This window comes from Balearica regulorum, chromosome 20 (assembly GCF_011004875.1).
Source record: "Balearica regulorum gibbericeps isolate bBalReg1 chromosome 20, bBalReg1.pri, whole genome shotgun sequence".
Taxonomy (NCBI): domain Eukaryota; kingdom Metazoa; phylum Chordata; class Aves; order Gruiformes; family Gruidae; genus Balearica; species Balearica regulorum.
In genome coordinates this window covers 3,708,535-3,726,066 of record NC_046203.1, presented here as the reverse complement: position 1 = coordinate 3,726,066, position 17,532 = coordinate 3,708,535, and the positions used below count along the sequence as shown (strand labels likewise).

At 38.4% G+C, this 17,532-nt stretch overlaps 1 protein-coding gene across 5 annotated transcripts in view; it reads right to left on the bottom strand.

The window, feature by feature from the left end:
* RABGAP1 (RAB GTPase activating protein 1) overlaps positions 1-17,532 on the bottom strand; it is a 71,372-nt gene that overhangs the window by 12,100 nt on the left and 41,740 nt on the right. For 4 of the 5 annotated variants that reach the window (XM_075772417.1, XM_075772418.1, XM_075772419.1 and 1 more), the window contains 5 exons: positions 6,039-6,152; positions 5,031-5,105; positions 2,679-2,804; positions 1,951-2,094; positions 324-365 (listed from right to left, as the gene is read on the bottom strand). In XM_075772417.1, coding sequence (XP_075628532.1) covers positions 324-365; positions 1,951-2,094; positions 2,679-2,804; positions 5,031-5,105; positions 6,039-6,152 — 501 coding nt within the window. The remainder of the gene's footprint in view (positions 1-323; positions 366-1,950; positions 2,095-2,678; positions 2,805-5,030; positions 5,106-6,038; positions 6,153-17,532) is intronic. The other variant, XM_075772420.1, reaches the window with a different exon arrangement.

Genomic DNA, 17,532 nt, shown 5'->3' with positions numbered 1-17,532 from the left:
AACTGTAAAGCAGATTTTGTATGATTACTGAAGTCCCAGACAATAAGGCAACAACAGTTTTGTAAAGCTCCAAGAACATAACTACTTTTTCACCTTCTGCAAATTAATGTTTGTTTCTATTTCTGCAACCTTCTATTTCCACACCAGCCCACCCCCAAAAGCACTGTGCTGTACAGGGCATGCAGACAACAGCACAGCTCGTACAGGAAGTTGTTAGCTTTAAAAAAAAAAAAAAAAAAGCATAATATTTTTGTAACAGGCATCTTAATTTTTTATATGGTGCATGATGATGCATAAACCACAATGCAACATTGTATACTCACTTTTAATAATCCCAGTGCAACATTAAAGATAACACTTATTCCCTGGAGAGAAAATTAATAACAAAATAAATTAATGTCTCAGTATTTACAAGCCGGAATATTAATTTATTTGGTGGGTTTTGTTGTTTGTCTAGTTTCTGTGAAAAGGAGAACCAGGATACAAGTGTAACCAGGTGCTACATTAGATCAAAGGCCCAGAGAATGACTTTGCAAATAATTAGGAAAGTATCTTTACTGGATAGCCATTAAAGGTAGCAAAACAATGTTTCAACACAGGTTTCACTATCTCCTTAGAAGTCTGAAACTCTGAAATGATGATGACACAGTTGTGTACTTTATTTTTTAACAACTAGTTGGTCAGCTCAAGATAATTTAATTTTCATATAGCAAATTCTGAAAACACTGGATTCAAATGCAGCAATATATTCATCAATATACTAAGTTCTGGTATTAAAAAATTGGGACAGCTTGTGTAATGAAAAAGAAAGTGACTCACTTTAGGAGAGAGTCCCACATCATCTATTTTGCCACTACTCATCAGAAGTGTTTTATTTATATTGTTCAATCAAATACAAACAGTTCCTATAGTGAGTAGTAACATACACCTTCTTAAGGGAGACCTTTGATAATCAAGACACATTGCTCATCTTATTTCAAGATTCTTTTTCCCACTAAATTATTCTTTCACTATTACTTTAAAAAAATTAAAAATACCTTGAAACTTCACTATGAGCACATTTACTATTTATGAATTGAAAATGTGTTTCTAAACAAGTAGAACTGATTTTCTCAATACCATCTGCTGCTTTCCATTACATTGGCACATGGACAAAGCAAGCAGCAGATAGATACAGAGAAAGGGTAAAAGCATTGACCAGATTTATGAATGCTGAAACCCTTCAGTCAAGGAAACACAGACAAATGGCCACTTCACAGTAACAAGTGCAGATCCAATGAAGAATGGATGCATAACGTTAACCAGCGAGTAAAAAAGCAAATCATTAAATAACTCAAGGACACTTCAGTACAAAATGTGATTTGTTCACTTATGTTAATAAGCCCTGACTCAAATTACACTACTTCAAGCATACTACCAAATATACCGTTCTAAACATGATTACATACAAAGTCTCAATGTAAAGAATTTTGCTTCTAAATATATGCTGTGAAGTACAAAGAGACTTCAAGTTTCCAGGAGAAAGAGCTCTAAGCTTCTTAGATTACCAGCATGAGAGTTAGCTGGGTGATTTTATATGCAATGGCCTCCATGTAATAATATACTAGGAAAAAAAAAGTTTTCGTTGCATATAATACAATTTAACAACAGAGGAATCCACATATTTGTAAATTCACTCTCATCCCATGAGCACTGTACAGAATCTCACACAGATTTAACAGTGTTACAAGAAATAGGAGATTATAAACTTATATATAGATATTGACTCCTAATTTGTATCTTTAAGATGCTGAGAACTCTTTTTCATTGCAGAAACATAACACTTCTACATAAAAATAATTATCACATGCATAGCTCTGAAAGAACAGAGAGTTAACAAGGACATGAATCAAGATAGTAAGAAACTGTCTAAAGTTGCTAGAAGTACAAGTCTCCAATTATAACACATACCTCACATAAGAGTAAGTCAATAATATGGAAGACCATGTAGAGAGGGAATTTTGCAGTGAACAGGGTGAGGAACCACTGGGAAGCATACATGTGCGCTTCAAGGCTAATGTCCAGAAAGTGGTTATACAGATCAGGAATGTATTCCTAATAATAAAAAAACCCACAGAAATATTGAAAGTTAATTTATACTATTTTGGAACTGTAGCTGAAATCCCAAAGTAAAAGTAGTAAGTAGGGTATAGCGATGCTCAGTGCAGCAAGGCAGGGTTCTGTATCCAGCCATGCCTGACAAGACAGCTGCCTGACATGCTAAAGGACTTTCTAAGGATGCCAAAGGCTTGCCCCGGTGTGGATGCTCACAAGGACACTGGATCACACGCACAGTAAGTCCGATCTCCAAGCTCTCAGCTCAGCAGGAAACCCAGCCAGTGGATGTGCTGGTACTGCAAAGACACTCTGCGGTGTGTCTGCAGCGAGCTCCGGAGGCACTGCTACGCCAGGCCATACGGGAGCCATTCCAACTGGGCAGGAATGTCTGCCTTCAAACGTACTGCACAGTGCCAGCTGCATCAGACTGCTCTCAAGTCAACACTCTCTATTCTTAAAAAACCTCCAATATGGATAGCCCTCACTCTTCAACCTTACTAAGAGGTCACAAACACTATTCACGGATCAGATAAATAGGTAGTTTTGAATTGCAGGCTGTGATCCATTCCCTTCACACCCACCTGCATGAGGCGCTCCAGCTGATAGAACTTGCAGTGCAAATCTTCAAAGTTTTGTTTGAAAAGTTCCCTGAGTCCATAATCAAACATGATTTTGACCAGAACACTGAAAGCTTGCTCCTCAGGCATCTGTGAGAGAGGAAAGCGTATTTATCATTTAAATCTTCCATAGTGGTTCCATTTACCCTTACCTCCCTTCTCCTCCCTCTTACAGATAAGCTAAATGGCCACTACTTTTTAATCTGGCCCTATTCCATTTAAAAGTAAACAAGAATATCAACACACAAAAAGAGGTCTAGTGTTGCAAACTGCAGTTCATTCTTATTCTGTGGAATGAACCACCTCTCAATCACTTGACTTAAAATACATCTTTCAGACATCAAGACCAAAGGAGTTTCTTGGTGTCTTTGTCTCAAATCACATCAAAATCAGAATCTTAAAAACTTTGCCACCTACATAACTAAGACATAAGCAGCATTACTAGAGGGTGTTAAACAGGATCTTTACCTTATTCTTAACAATATATTTACCTTTTTAAATTACAATATTACATTTAATGTTTATTTATTAGATGGCATGAATAAGAGACACCAGTAACTGCTAACATAACACAACGCAGCATTGGTTTGGGAAAGTTCATTATCCCTTTCCTGCCAAAAACTGAAGAAACACTCATCAAAGCTCGTCAGTGGTTAGACATTTTTCCCTGACATCAAAATTCAGTTTTCATATTTCCATAGTAAAGTCTGACTTCAGGTGAATCACTTGTTCCTGTAGAGGACAGAACATCCATCTCCAGTATTCTATTATTAATCTGCAGATGGAGTTTGTGAAAACTTTGCTGAGACATTCCAAACTGGTAGTGAAGGACCTGCAGAAACTTAATTTCCTTTTCTGCAACATTTCTTTTTAATATTTATTTTCCCTAGCAGCCACACTCCAAAGGCCGATGTCAAAAAGAATCAAATAAAAAGAAACTTATTTGACATTTAGCCTTTTAAAATGCACACGTTATTCCCAGAAGCAACAGCTATTGTTAAAGAAAGAACTCTAGAACAACACTTGGTTGATTCTTGACAGTGAGTCTATCTAATGCAATGGATATTTTTAAAAATGGACATATGACAATGAAAAAGCTAAAAGAAAACACATATGCTTCAGTAAAAGCATTCAGTTCTATCTATCTACCTACCTTCTTGATCTGACTCAGTGTAGTAATAAAGAATTAATTACTCATCAAGTAAATTTTTCACATTACAAAGAACTAAAAGGTTGTTATCATTAATGATTTGGCTTTTGTTTCAAAAGAATGGAGTTTACAATCTTTTCTATATCCTCCACTGACTTTACAACATTATGAAAAATCCTCCACCAAAGACCAGACTTCCTCTTCCACTGAAAACTGCAGAGAATTCTTCATACTTAGCTCTCTACAGTAGCAACAATTACTGAAAAGCAGCTGCGGAGAAGAAATCTCAAAATACTACCGGGCTTAGGAACTCTGTTCAGCTTCAACTACTCATGCTTGCAATAGGAATGCTGATAAAAAGCAGACATTATTTTAAAAAAGAACGGCCTACAAATAATTTATACAGATTTCTAATCCTCTCGTATTTCCCAAACATGAGTGAATCTAAAAACTTTTGCTTCTAATATACAGTAACCATAAATCCCTCTAGCTTCTGAACACGCAAGCAATTAAAGGATATTACCTTGATGAGATCAGTTCTACCAACAACAACAAAGTTTAAAAAAGCATAAGTCAGCATCTTTAAAAAAAAATTAAAATATTATTGTATCCTTCACCAATCTCTAAAAGCAGGAAGCACAAAGGCCTACAATACAATAGCCCACACAGGCAGCGTATTGTTCAAAGCACTGAGACCTAATGAACTGACACCCCATCCATGTCACAAATACACTTCTGGGTACACAAGGTGTATGGCAATTACCATCCATATTTCTGACTGATTCCAATAGAAACTTCTATCTAAAAAGCTTAAATCTGACCTTGAAACCCTTTAACAGAAACATTTACAGTGCTGTCTTATACACAGACTCCATGCCTACTAGTGCTCATGAGTACAAGCCTGTAGAGTTTCGAATGGAAGGGATCCTGAAACAGAAACACAGTGAAATGAAAGCTTACTGTAGACAAGAGTCCTTACGAATACCACAGTAAGTTTTAAACAATGTACTCTTCTCTGCCTAAAATCACATTATTATTGACCAACATTTAAGCGGGTATGTGGCCTGCAACCCTATGAGTTCAGGAGTTACCATATTTGTTCTAGGCAAGTGGAGCAATATTTATTCTTAAGCTTAAAGCAAACAGGGAAAAAACCCACCACTTACATGTAGTAGCAGCACAGCAGCAAGAAATGATTGGCCTTGGCAGTAGCCAATCTCTTCATCATAGACAGAGTAGGCCTAAAAAAAGAATCAAGACTTTACAGCCTATCTGTCTCAAGCTACAAACACAAAGAAAACAGAACACTGCATTGAACATGGCTCCATAAAATTTTCACGGGGTGCATCTGATCTCATGCTAATGAAGGGATAACCTGTATGAAAATCAAACTGTGAGATATAGTGGCTGGTTACAGTGATGCACCAAGGCCGCTGCAGCCCATTAAACCACTTATCTGAGTGCTTTTACATCTAAACAGGTGCTACAGGGACATTAGGAAGAGGGAGAAACAAAAGGAACACGAAAGAGTGCTAGAAGCTTAAAACATTCCAGTTGAGATAAATGGATACAACAACAAGCTGTCCATTTTTGCTGATTTGTTCCTTTTAATAAGGCACTTGAATGCATGCCTATGGCTTTATAACATTTATGGGATCTACATGGTTAGCTCCAGTTTTAAAGACAACTATATATGACAACAACAGCTTATGGCACACATTACACATAAAGAACGCCTAACATTAGCATGGACTTCCTGCAAGTGTCCCTAACTTTGCTAGCACAACTTAGAAAATACTGACAAGTAGAGAGCATGCTGCAGCCAAAGGTGAGCTGCTCTTGATCAGTATGGAATTCGCCCTCATCTCCATCATAGCACATAATCTGTCCAGCTTGATCCAGGCTGACATGTCTGGAATCACGTGAAGTCTCTGTACCAAACATGTTAGTGTTCAGGAATCCAGAAAGGCTTATTACTTTACGTTTTCTATCTGAACAGCACTATAACCAGCTAAACATCTACAAGGAAGAACCAGGCTGAGTCTAGTGCCAGAGTCTGTCTCCATGATACGGTTAACAGTAATACATACACATTCTTCTCAGGTAACAGTTATATCTGTTAATGATGTTCAATACAAGTTACCAAAACCAGTCAAGAAGAATTTAAAGATTACCTTGCATATTTTGTACAGGGAGTCCTGACCATCTCCCCCAGTATCTTTAAAATAATCATGAGCAGGGAACGTTCGATTGATGTCTCGGGTGATAGCACTGTCTTGCGGAGACTCCTATTAAGGTAAAAAAAAAAAGAGTAGATGAAAACACATCAAAACAATATAAATTACAATATGCTAGGAACAAGAGTTAGGAGATTGGCATCATGTTCTGTGCACTGTTCTAAATGTAAAAAAACACAGTCTACTCAACCAGAACACACTGCCTGCAGGCTGGCAGCTCCAGATCACAATCTTGGTAGATTTGGTTACCTAAGCACATCTGGGAATGGTCAGTGAGTGACAGAAAAAGCACACAGAGAGGTGTGTTCCAGGACACTGCAATGCAGGCAGCAGCCTGCCCTTGGAGACTTCTGAATGCAAATACTGCCCCGTCACATTTCTTTTATCTCACAACTGTGGAAAGTCACAGTCAATTGTACGCAGCTGCACGCTGCTGTCCAAAATTCTGTCCCTTAGTTTCAGCTCAAGAAACCACTCTTCATCCCCTCCACAGAATTAGACAATAAAAAAGCAGAGAACCGAGCGTGACCCAAGAAAAACAGTATCATACAGTAAAACGTAACATAATGCAGGGACAGTTGCCTGTACGAGCTGGGCATTTCAGCATAAGGAAGATGGGACTTTGTTCTCTACATTGCTCTGATGCAATCAGCTTCAGATGCCTTCACCATTTGGAAAGCTGAACAATAACAAATAACATACAATTAAGAAAACCAGTAAATGTGAACAATGGACTGAAAAGACCAATTGGAAGAAACACTGAGCAAGTCTGCATTAAAGGCAGCTCTACACAAAAGGCAGTGAAAACTCCTGGTAGAGATTAAAGGAATTTGACAAAGCATAACAATTAAATACAGTTAACAGTAAAAGGGGAACTTAGGGCCTTTTCCTCCTGACTTTTATCAGAGTGATTCAAACACCAAATGATCTCCATGAAATTAGTCAGCAATACTGGTCTCAAATAGCTGACCCTATTAGGTACTGTCTGCATTGCTGAGGATGGCTTTGAAGGAATCCTGGTCCTACCTTGGAGAAGTATCCTGAAAAAAGGTTTCCAGAACATGGAAGGAAGAGGTTTGTGTCAGGCACATCATTAGAAACCATGAGCATTTGTGAACAATGTCCAGCTTAAGTTGATTTGCCCTCTACAACAGATTCACGTGCTGAATGGGAAAATAAGCAGGTGCCATTCCCACAGTGAGGTCTTCTCGGGTCTCTGCCAATATTAGACATGTGACTGGTGAGATGTTCTGACCCATCTCATTCAGTTCAGTTTGAAACTATTTCTAGTATAGTCATTTAAGTCAGAGCTCATAGCACTGCAAGGAAAAGCATCCTTTGAAAACAGAAAATACTACCCCTTCCCATCAGCAAATGAAGTAATTTGCTTATTTAGGAAGCCAACGGAAACAGCTCATACATTTCATACGTCTTCCTTTAATAGAGGAAACAACAATAAGAAATACGTATTTTAAAAACACACACCAAACAGTGACATCAATGAAAAAATGACTAGCCGGGCAAACAGAAAATAGCTGTCAAAAGATTTGACACAGTTCCCAAAACCTTTACTTTACAAGGAACATTTATGCAAACTGGAAGACTAAGCAGCTTCTTCCATGTGGATGGAAATGGGTTTCTGAAAGAGGTGTAAAGTCTCCAGCATCACAGGCGTTCCAGTCCAAGAGGGCTGTGAGCAACCTGACCTGATCAAACCTGCTTTGAGCAGAGGGTTGGACTAGGTGACCTCCAGACGTCTCTTCCAACCAAAGTTATTCTGTGATTAGCATACAACAGAAGTCACTCAAGGTGTCTTCAAAACAATTCACCCAGCATGTGATAGGCAACGGTAGCGTGTCTTTTGAATCTGAAATTGTGCTCACCATATTGAATTAAAAAATCTGAATTGGCCTGTACAGTTTCAATTACAATTTTATGCCATATTTTGTGATTTCTGCTTAATCAGATTTCAGATTCTGTATACATGTGCTTCACCATAATGTCTTGTACCTTTTGAGGCAGTTGTGACCCAGCTGTTGTCTAGCTGTTTACTGTAACCATTGCTATTACCCAAACTGCCAAAATAAAACAGAAACAAAAGCCTTTTGTTTTTCTGTAGGTATTTCTTTTTGCCTACCATTGGTCCCTCTTTCCACTATATGAAAGATGACTTTCCTGGGCAGCTAAAGAGAGCAAGAGCTCCTTGGTAGTGGGAATCATCTGAAAAGATGCCACAATAGTCTAAGCAACCATCGCTAGTGAAAGGGTCAAAGGTTCCATTGTTGAGTGGCTTCCCTGGCAATGACTGAACACACAAGTAAAATGCCAGTCGTCTTCACACCTGAGATTACCACGTTAACACCGCAAACATACAAGAAGCTCTGTGGAAGCAAAACAGAAGAAATGTTTTATTTTTAAAAAAGTTTTACTGTATCCAAATAACCCATGTTTCTGCTAGACAAATGGAAAAAAGGTTAGAAGTAAAAAAGTACATAATATAATAATCAGTTTGAAGATCATTAAATATAGTTTTTAGTTAAACTTTTTCTTCAGAAAACAATTTTGCAAGCAACAAGAACAAAATAACCACAGTGTGCTTGATTTTCTCTTGTGATTTTAATCCAAGGTTAATGCTCCTCTCTGTGGCTTAATAGAGCCATTTCATTAGGAAAGCATTACACTGCTATTAGAATCAAGTTATTAGATTGTTTTGGACATTATATCAAAAGTACTGTTCAGCACTGCAATTTGATAATAATTAACATGCCAAAGAGGTCTGGCTCATTATAAGGAAATCAGAAACAAACAAAATCCAATGCTAAATAAATTTCATATACTATAAGCCTTTTAAGTCAACAAGGAAAGAGAATGGCTGGCCGGTAGCCTCAGCCAGCTTTGCAAGTAGAGAGACAATGCTCAGAAACAATTCTGAAAACTTCAAAGCACGTGACTACAGTCTTAGTGATAGATTTCAGTTTCTTAAAAGTTTGCAAGACTGAATTACAGTGAAGTACTCTGCTTTGCAAGAGCACAGGTACCAAACAAGTGGGTTTCCTGAGTGGTACCTGTGTTCTGCTGCAATGGCAAAACATCCTTAAATCCACTTGCCTTTTAATCCACTCATTTAATAGTAGAGACCAAAGCATGTGGTTGGAACTCTTAGAACAGGCTTCTCAAACAAATCACTCATTATGGCTAAAGAGAACTAATTAGTGGTCTCTCTCTGGCTTTGCGTGACTTGTTCAGCACTTGACTCTTCTGTTTCAGTACAATTCTTCAAGTAATCTGTAACGCTAGTTCCTGCAGCCGAAACAGAACTTGGGGAGAGAAAAATTAACGGAAATGATAAGGTTTAAAAATGTTTTTCAAACCATGGCTTTGAAATCTCCCCATTAGTACACACTGCTGCAATCCAAGCATTGTGTAACCTTTTCTTTACTCCTATTTTTATACCTTGCTGTGAGAATTGGCTCAATGGGCAATTTCTCATGCTTTCAGGGGACTGGGAACTGAAGGAAACCCTTCTGAACCCACACCCTTCACAAACTGGAATTGAAAAATAGAAAGCTAAGAATGACAGGAAGAAAAAGAAAGTAATAAAGAAAACAGAACGGAAAACAGCCATGAGAACTGAGGCAAGTGTAGTGAAGATTAAAATTCTCACAACAGTTCACTGCTCCAAAGGAAAGCAGGAGAATGTAGATGCTCAGACTAAGAACATACCCTTCTTCCCCCTCTTTTACACACTTCAAAACACTGGCGGAGTTATACTCAAACCTTCATCTACAGTTGATTTTAAAAGAAACTGAGTAATTATGGAAACCAGGATGCAGACCAGCAGATAAAAGCTCATCTATTGCATCAGGCTGTCTATAAAAGCGTATTAGTTCCCACCTCCTAAACTGGATGTGCTTAAAAGACATTTTCCTCATATTTTTGTGATCTTCAGGGGACCACCCCAGGATATGCAAACCATATCATGCTGTTTACAACCTCAACCATCTTCAGATAGGGACTGTGTTACTTTAGAAGCTTTTTCTGTAGCTTTAGCTACAATTAAAAGACATGGAAGAGCTGGAGTTACTAGTACCTCTTCATGGGGCTGTTCTACTTGCTGTTTTCAGCAGCTCAGGTTTATTCCTTCTAATCCCCTACATAAACCCAAGAAGATGAAGCAGCAGCAACAAAGAATTGCTAAAGGGCAAGATCTGTGATGCAAAACCCCCTGAAATAGGAAATCTCCAGAGAAGCAGAGGAAGTTGCCTGCTGGAAGTGGCTTGCTGCCCAAAGATCAACTCCTGTCTCATCAGGCTTCTGGAGAAATCCAATGGGGGCATAAAACATAAAACCTTTACCTAGACACAGGTTGACTTAAAAACAACACAAAAATGGAAAAATGGCAAAATCCAAACTTTAGATTCCCCCGTGCCCCTATCCCCAGAATGATTCAAAATACAGAAGTTTGCTCACTGGGGTGACTTTTCTGACACATCCACTACAAAAATCAACTCAGCTTGATTCTCACTCTTGCAACAATGGGATCAATTGTCACACGGCAATTATTTCTTAGGTAGGTCCCACTGACTTTGCAAGGATTTTGTCACACAGTTAGAGATTGCTGAGAGAAGGGCCTAAAGACTTAATCGACCAGGGAAATGTCACCTGCTTTGCCCAGGGTCAGGTCAGCACGTGGCATGCTGTTGCAAAGCATCTCTCTGCAAGGCATGGACAAGCCATTCAAGAGAGCACCAAGCCAGCTGACAGCTTTCAGCAGTGCCAACAACCAGAAAAAGCCAAAACTCTCTGAAACTTTCATGGGCAGCAACAAGGGTAATATTACATGATGGGGATAAGTTATTTTGAGCAGATCTGTACATTTTAAGTATATCCAAAAATAATAAAAGGTCTTTTGATACCTATTTTCAATGTTAGTAGGATATCATGTCACCAGGTCTATTTTGCAGGTTGATGGCATTCCCAAGATTACTTTTAATAAGTAATATCTACACTCAGTTTTACACAGAGTACATTCCCTGCATTTGCCTTTGACCAAACCATTGTGAGAAAGTTTTGGTAAAAAGAATCACACCTGTTACTAGGACCTTAAGGAAATATCACAGAACCCATTTGCAAAGCAATGTACTTGCTAACTTCTCACAAGAAATGCTGCCTGCAGAACGTGTTACCTGGAGTTATCACTTACCGGGAACATTCACAAATTAGTATTTGTGGAAAAAACCTGAATAATTCAGACAAATTCAGAATGGTTAGATGGCTGCAATTTGATACAATAGTGCATTGATACCGCATACTTTCAGTCCAAATATGGCAATATAGTGCAATTCTAAAAATAAAAGTGAATCCCTTGTGATATCCAGCCCTTTTGCTGTGTTTGCTTCCTTTTAGGGCTCAAGTTTCCCACAGGAAAATTAGAGAGAGGAGTTTGTCTACAGTACCCTGCATCATGTATGGACAAAGCATAAACATGAAACGTATGCTGGAAGGTTTTCCTGCTCTTGGCAATTACGTACAAGCCAGACTATTTAAAGCAATCAAGATAAGAGGAAAAAACCCCACCCACTCCCAAACGAACACACCTTTATCAGCACGGTTACATAAATGTCATCCGAGACAAGACGTGAAAACGTGTGACGTATCATTTATTTCTTAAATGTATTTATGATCCATTCAGACCTTTCAAATAAAGTGTACAAGTGCATTTCAGAATAAAAAACTACACTCTTCACACAGCTCTGTAGAACACTACATTTCATCAAGAAACTTCAAGCAAAAACTTCCTATTAAACCACCCATGCATCCTTTGGCTACAATAATATCACTGATCAACAAGTACTGCTATTCAATTCTGAGTTTCCCTTTAAAGAGAAGGAGCATCCTAAAATATGCTACCCCTTCCAGAGACCTCTCTTTAAAGAGAGAATATTAAATAAATTAGCTAGGCTTTTAGGCAAAACAGTAAGGCTACTTAGTACTGTTGATGCATGATCCATACATTTGGAGAACAGGCAATCCTAGGCTATGTGAAATGCGTCAACAGCCCTTGAAATTTTAGTAGTATCAAGATTACATCAATCCAGAACAAATGGCAGACAAAAATGTAACCAGTGGAACAATCACTGAAAAATGTGCAGTTTCTGTTAGGATGGGAAGTGCTGATAACAGATTCAGAAAAGTGTTCAGAAAATTTGCTAAGAACCACATTGACATTCTTAAAATTACGTATTTTACAAAGCCCTAAACTGTGTGACTGTACAATTACTGCCATGTTAAACTGCTTCTTTTAATATATATACACACACATATATAGATACAATACATCTATATATGTATTTTAAAACAAGCAATTTAACACAGCAGTAATTGTAGAGTCACACAGTACACATATATATGTACATCTACAGCAAAAAGGAAACAAGCCAAGAGATGTATGACACAGCTGGGGTACAGATCATCTCAAAGGGAATAATACATTTGAGTTTTAATAGTTCATAGCAAAATTACCTCTTGGAAATAATTATGCAAAGATTTAGAATCAGATATTTACATGCTTCTGATTTATCTAGTGCCATTTAATATTTAAAAATATGCAAGTATTATTTTAAATCAGTAACATTTGTCATTTTTGGCTCAACTGTAGATTTTTCTCATTATTAGTCTTAGTTGAAAAATCAGCTACAGAAACATCTTAAAATGATGGGGTAGAAGTATCCCTCTCCCCTGTATTTTAATAACAAGTCTGAGTTGGCACAAAATACATAATTCTGGAGCCACAACACCAACCCTTCCTCAGCTGCCTTGCATATCAAAACACCCACCTTCACTACCTCCCCTTCCCTGGCAGAGTACAAAACTGAGCAAACCCAAGCAGAGATGAGGAACATCGAGGAGCCCAGGCTGACGTCCTGATACTCCCCATTCCGTCAGAATTAAACAGGGAAGTAGAGAGTCTTAAGGGTCGGATTGGCTCTAATTCACCTGTTTGCTTTTCTAATCTGCTTTGGTGGATTTTTTTTTCCCGTAGTTCTTCATAGCAGGGGTTTCACACTCACACCTCTTTCTCATTCTTTTAATACAAAACAATTTCCAGCAATAAAAGGTGCACAAAGTTCTTACAAACACACACACACAGACATTCTTACATGTGATTTTGTCTATTCCTGGCCTTTTCACTGACACTCAGGAAAAAACTACCAGTTGTAACACTACTCGTGGAAGGAGCTCGACTGTCTCCCAAACAAAACTTCTCCTAACGACCCTCTGACAAGTGTCAGTTCTCCACAGAACACACTGAAATAATCTCATCAGTGGCTTCTGTGTCCCAGTTGCTGTGAAGGCGCAAGGAGACAGGTGGGACACGAGCAAAAGCAAGCATCTCGAAAGGAAGATCGCTCCACTGCATTTTGTTCAGCAAAGCAACCTAAAAGCACATGCGCGCATAGCCTCCCATGCTTGCGGTTTAATTGTAAACAGCATGTGGAAAAAAAACAATTAAAAAAAGTACTAATACAATTTTGAAATCCCTGAAGAAAAGACATACCCACGAGTATTAAGAACAGTAAAAAAAGCTCATCATTAGCAATTGCAAACTCGTTTCCATCCTGTTGCATTCATTAGAGGAATACAAAATTGAATCTAGTGTTTACATGCTAGAGTTACAATAGAAACTAGATTTCAAAGGTTACACATGGAGAGAAATTTATCAGCATAGGAACTTGCAAAACACTGTGCTGTACAGCATTTCTAAAGACATATGTCTGTGAAGACAATATATGTGATTACAAATCCTTTCAGACAGTTCAAAAGCATGTCTGGAGGTAATGCTACTTCCTGTTATCTGAAAGGATTAATGGCACCATTATTTTTATTAGGTTTTAATGACAACGATTTATCCTCAAGAAATACCTAACCCCTCAAAAAACGAGGTGATCAGAAATGTACAGGTACCTTACAGCCCTCAGGGTTTTATTTCTTTCTACACTGAACATCAATTCCTTTGACAGCATCTACAGAAAATGTTTTAAAAAATGCTTTTATGAAATACTTTTATGAAATACTTTTAATACTTAGTAATGCTAATATTTAAAAATACTTCACAGTGTGATACTAATGTAACTTCATAAAACGAGCAACTTGAGTTAGCTAAAGCTCAAAGCCTTACATTATATTAAAATAGTCCAAAGATTTCACACACACACACACAAAATCACTAGCACTATAAATATACCTAAGCCACTTTAGTGCAAAGTCTGGTTTTGCTTCCCCTGACAAATCCCTCTATATTCCTGCCAGCATATTAAAACGTCATCCTTTACTAATCCAATTATTGATTTTCAAGGATTCATTTACAGTTTAAATCCCAGAAGAACTTTTTTCAATTTACCATAAAAGTAATGACCTGGTTTATTTTAAGCATTTGATTGCTTGTATCTTGTGATCTTTGCAACATTTAAGAATGACTTGCATATGCACAGCAAGATTTGAGTTCATCTTTACAAGGAGTTACTTGAAATTATTCAACTTTTTAATTAACAGGATCTCCAGTAATGACCATCAGAGAGAAGCCAAAGCTTTGAATTACAAAATTGCTAGCCTCATCTTACAAATTCATAACAATGAAGTTGAAACAAGCAGTTCGACCTCCCCTCCCTCTCCCATGCTGCACCTCAGGCACTCCCTCAGGCCAAGGAACTGCCCGGCACCAGCACCAACTGCTAACTTCAAAATGTGTTTGTCTATCAAAACCGCGATTCTAAATATAACCTAATGCAATGTGCATCCGCTCAACTTTTCCAAAAACTTCTTAGCAAATAAAGCTACTGGTTATCAACCTGCGTACAGGTAGCAGTCCCACGGTGAGCTGGCCGCCTGGTCTCTCCCTGGAGCAGAGCCTGCACCTCCTCTGCTCAGCTCAGTGACCACAACACTCCCCAACGTCTTCAGGCCAAAACAAAGATGACTTTAACAACTTCTGTTTCTCAATTTAAGCAACCACAAATTCACTAGCTAGAGAATCAGTTTTGACTGGACAGATTGCTGAAGTACACCAGAGGCTGTAAATAAACAACCTGGATCAGGATACAGGAACATAACTTACTTTAATGTTTTCATTAAGTGCTACAGCTCAAGAGATCCACATAAGATATGGGCAAAATCCGCAAACACTTCCATTTGCAACCACCACTAAATGCATGTAGAGCAGACACAGGCTGTGGCTTGTTTTAAACTCTGCAATGGGAATAAAAACTGAAATGGGACAGGACTCAATATTGAGTGCAGAACCATCAGCAAAGCTGCCTGCATAAGCAAAACATTTCACCTATGCAAAAAACCTTGTGTCACAGAAAAAAACCATGAAAAGCAGACTAAAACTCTATCACATCAAATTATTTCCCTTTTGCTAGATCACCTAAGATGGTCAACCACGGTACAGACTGGTATTATCCCAGTTTACCTGAACTGAATTGGAGGGGCTGGATCCCAACTAGTCTGAAGGGAATCCATTTGCTGTGGGTGCAGGAGCCTCTGGAGTGCAGCAAAGCAAAAGCAAGAAGGTTAAACTCCATCTTTTAAAAAATGCATTGTAAAGGATATGACCCAAATTAAATACTCCATTGTTTTGACAGAACTGCAGTTTACATCCTACCACAAACCAAGCACAGCTGTCCAGTGGGTTTCCTTTGTTTGTTTCCACTGGCCACAACTTTCAGTTTCTTTCTCTAAATACACCTACATCTGGTTTTATACATACTAAATTTTAATTGTGATGAGCTCTCCCACTCCAAAAACATTCTACATACGTAATTTTAGTATTAAATTGTCTGCCTTTGCTTATCTACAGAAAATGTCTTTCAAAGCAGTACCTTTGTGATGCGCTTTAAGACATCGGTGGCCTCTAGAAGCAAGGAGAACACTTCTTTTCTAGCACAAAATGCATTGTTTTCACGATGGGGGATTCTCCCATTACCCTAAAGGAGGGGTTGTTTACTTTGCTGGAAACAGTCTATAAAATCTGACTGCCCGGTGCTCTCAGCAGCCGTGACTTATCCTGAGGACTAACCTGACCTCAGCCAACCGTATTTCAAGCCCACACTATTACAAAGTCTAAGGGACCTGAAAGCGAGTAACAGATTTAATATACCTGATTGACCTGAGACCACAGCCACACACAACAGTATTCATTGTATAAAGATTACGAAATATAAGAAAAGTCCTATGTCAACCATACTCTCTCAAGCTCTGAATTTCAACTATAGGGATTGAAAGAGAAGAGCAGAAAATGGATTGAAAGACACTGGCAGGCTGAGACAGCAGGGACTAAGCTCTGCTTTCACCAGAACAAACGGACTCGGTGTGAGCACTTCGCCACCAACACTATGCCCCAGCCTGTCCCCTCCTGGAAGCCTCAACAGAACCGCCCTGAGGTTTGCAAAGTGTCTGTTCCTTTAAGTGGCATAAGGGAGGACACCTACTCTTCCCTCAGTTAAGTATAAAAACAGGGAGGCCTTTACACCTCTTGGAACTCAGCAGAACATCAGTTACAAACATGTGCTTTGCCAACGTCAGGTCTTGTTGGTAGTGAGGTAAAATTCAAGATTATCTTGAATAACACCATGGAAAGGATGCGTCGTTGTCTTCTGCAAAGTCACAGAAGGGAAGAAAAAGGTTTCGAAATTAAACCACAAAATAAGGACCAGGTCAGGCAAATGTTTTAGCAGGTGCTTCAAGTACCTGGAACTAAAAATGTGTTAAAACAACAAAAGTCCTCCAAAACCTCCACCTCCTCTTATTAAATTAAATTACCTACAATAGATGAATCAAGTAATAGGAAAAATTTTAAATGGGTCTTTTGTTTGTAATGTCTAAAGGCTGGCTCCTATGCTCAGACAGAAGTTGATAAGAAGTATGTTTTCTAAAGCACTGACCTGAATTCAGAGAAGTTCTGTCAACTTCCAACCCTGATGTGAAGTAAGATTAGACTGAAATGTTTCAGATGTCTTGACTCGTGAAGGTTCACTACATCTGTTACCATCACAGCAGTTGGTAATACCACAATAAATATCGAAAAATCCACTTATTAAATTTGCATACTGAATGTTTCCATCTCACATCACATATATGCCTTGGAAGCATCTTTTTCAGAACAGAGAAACTACTGAAATTTAGGACAACTTTCAGTAAAAGCTTTATATGAACAGGAAAGGAATAATGCCATAGAGATGCAGAGCAAGACTGAAATTCGGAAACTCTCATTCAAGTCTGCTGTAAGAAAGACTCTTCAGGCAACCTCGTGCTACTCATGTGATTCTCTGCGCCTTGGTACTTTGTACACTTTCTTCTTGTCAAAGACTTGTCACAAATATTCAAGATTGCCCCTTGGCACTCCGACACTGAGGATGTCAGAATCCCAACC